Raw genomic sequence first — 2,520 nt, forward strand, 5'->3', positions numbered from 1 at the left:
CAAAGGAGAAAGAAGAAAGTATAGTGCAGCATATAATCCAATAATATCCACAGGAGACTTTTTCAGTAGTCCTGAATCTGTATCTGAGGACTGGATTGCAAATGAAATTGAACTAAGACCTGACAACGAAAACTCTTGAACATTTCATTAGACCGGAGCTAATCAACTTTCCCCCTCTATACACCTCTTCAGCTATTCTCCACTTCCCCTTTTTCACCCTTCCCTTTTCCCTGCCCCTTCCCCCCTCCCTTTTTCCTTTTTTTTCTAATTTCTTTTTTTCCCTTTTCCCCGTTTTCCTCTTTTCACTTTCTTTCTCCCTCTTTCCCTTTTCATTCTCTTTCCCGTTTTCTCCTTCTTTTTGTTTTTATAATTGAAAATGATAGAGAATTTTATTCTGACTAAGAATCGTATAAAAATGTAGATCTCAAAATCAGTGTAAAGTGCTCTGAAGTTGAAAGCACAAAAATATACAATAAATTGCTAATTCTCGCCATCTTCAGTAATGATAATTTTTGTCTGAAAGTTGTCTTATAAAAGGGTTAACAACCTCGTTTTTGTCTTTATTATCACAATTTTGAATAGTAGAAAGTTATGGAAATCACGTTTAATTATTATCACTCCATATTGTTTTAGCTAGATTCCTACTTTGATGTCTAGAAAAAGTTGAAAAATTCTTTTATTGATTATATGCGACTATGTACTTTAAAACAATTAAAGTTATTTATATTAAAAATATAAAAAACTATTATTAAACTACAGACTTAAATTTAATGCTTCAAGTTAACCTCCCGTAAAAATTTATTTTTATTTTTTCTGTCATAAAAAGGAATGTTCCAAAATAGTTTTTCTGTCCATCATTTATCTACACTGCCGCTCATGGAGGTTAAGAAAAAAGATATTTTTTCAAAAGAACAATATTAAATTGTAATTACTTTATAAAATTATTAACTTATATTTGTAAAATTTATTTTAATAAAAAAATAAATCAAGTTAAATAAAATTTGTATAAAAAAATTCTACATTTTAATAAATAAATGTAAAATGTAAATACATTAAAATAACATAAATTGTACACACAAGTAAAAGTCTTATCATTTTAAATTAATAAACAGAGAATCCAGAAACATATCAAATTCACGTATGAACCTGTATTTTACATTATCGATTCAAATCTTTTAAGTTTGTCATTTAACAGGTATTTCTATTGTTTACCGTGTTTTTATATGCATATCTCTTTTTGTGTATTTTGTGGTAGTGTTTTAAAAATTTCAAGTGCAGAAGTTCAAAGGTAAAATTAAATTTTTTTTTTTTAGTGTAAATTCAAAATATTGAAAAAAATATGCGTAAAGGTAAGTTAATAAGTGTAGAAAAAAGGGTAGCAATACTCAATTTACTTCAAGACAACTATACAGTCAGAAAAATAGCTGAAAAATTAAATCTGAGTAAATCAACAGTTAGCTACACAACTCGTCGATATCGAGAATCTGGAAGTTTGGAAGACAGAAATCGTCCAGGTCCTTCTCTCTTAACAACAAAAACTGATGACCGACGTATAAAAGTTATCAGTAAATGCAATCGAATGTTAACTGCTCCACAAATAATAGTTGTTTTTAACTGTGATCGAGAAAAAAAGTTTCTATCAGTACAATCAAACGAAGATTGCAAAAAGCTAATTTGCATGGTCGCGTTGTTATCCGAAAACCATATCTACGAAAAGGTAATCGATATAAGAGATTCCGTTGGGCACAGTTCCACCAAAATTGGACGATGGATGAATGGAAACAAGTACTCTGAACCGATGAGTCAAAATTTGAAGTTTTTGGAAAAAAGCGAAGAGTTTACGTTAGAAGATCTGCCGAAGAAAAAATGCTTACTTAATGTCTGGTTCCAACAGTAAAACATGGCGAAGGCTCTGTGATAGTTTGGGGTTGTTTCTCTCTGGGTGGAGTCGGAGATTTGCGTAAAATCGATGATGTAATGAGAAAAGAACATTATAGAGATAACCTAAAAACAAGTGCGATCCCTTCGGGACTTGGATTACTCGGAGATAATTTTATACTGATGCATGATAATGACCCTAAACATACTGCATTATTATGTTGAAATTATTTAGAATAAAAAAAAACTCAAAATGTATTACGTGTAATGACCTGGCCTCCCTAAAGCCCAGACCTCGACCCCATTGAGTAACGATGGGATGAACTGGATAGAAAAATTAGAAATGTATGTCCAACATCAAAATCTCATTTATAAAACATTATAGAACAGGAATGGAAAAATATTCAGAGAGAAACAATTAAAAAATTAATTGAAAGAATGTAGAGAAAAGTTGAAGCTGTTGTTAAATCAAAGGGTGGTTTTTTTGACGGAAAGAAAATTTAATTATTATAATGGTTTTTGTAAATATTTATTACATAAAACTTACTAATAATATATTTTATATTGAAAATGTATAAAAAAAATAATTTTTATTAATATAAGATTAAAAATTCTATAGCGTATACGCTATAGAATTTTTTT

At 29.4% G+C, this 2,520-nt stretch overlaps 1 protein-coding gene across 1 annotated transcript; it reads left to right on the forward strand.

The window, feature by feature from the left end:
- Positions 1-1,339: 1,339 nt before the first annotated feature.
- LOC149877353 (uncharacterized) lies at positions 1,340-1,897 on the forward strand. Its single transcript, XM_090073573.1, has one exon. It carries the CDS (start codon positions 1,340-1,342, stop codon positions 1,895-1,897), a length of 558 nt encoding a protein of 185 aa, XP_089929699.1.
- The last annotated feature ends 623 nt before the right edge of the window (positions 1,898-2,520 follow it).

The sequence above is a fragment of the Hydra viridissima genome, unplaced genomic scaffold (assembly GCF_058129835.1).
Source record: "Hydra viridissima isolate aposymbiotic clone 2 unplaced genomic scaffold, HvirCarnegie_v1 scaffold_16, whole genome shotgun sequence".
Lineage (NCBI taxonomy): Eukaryota > Metazoa > Cnidaria > Hydrozoa > Anthoathecata > Hydridae > Hydra > Hydra viridissima.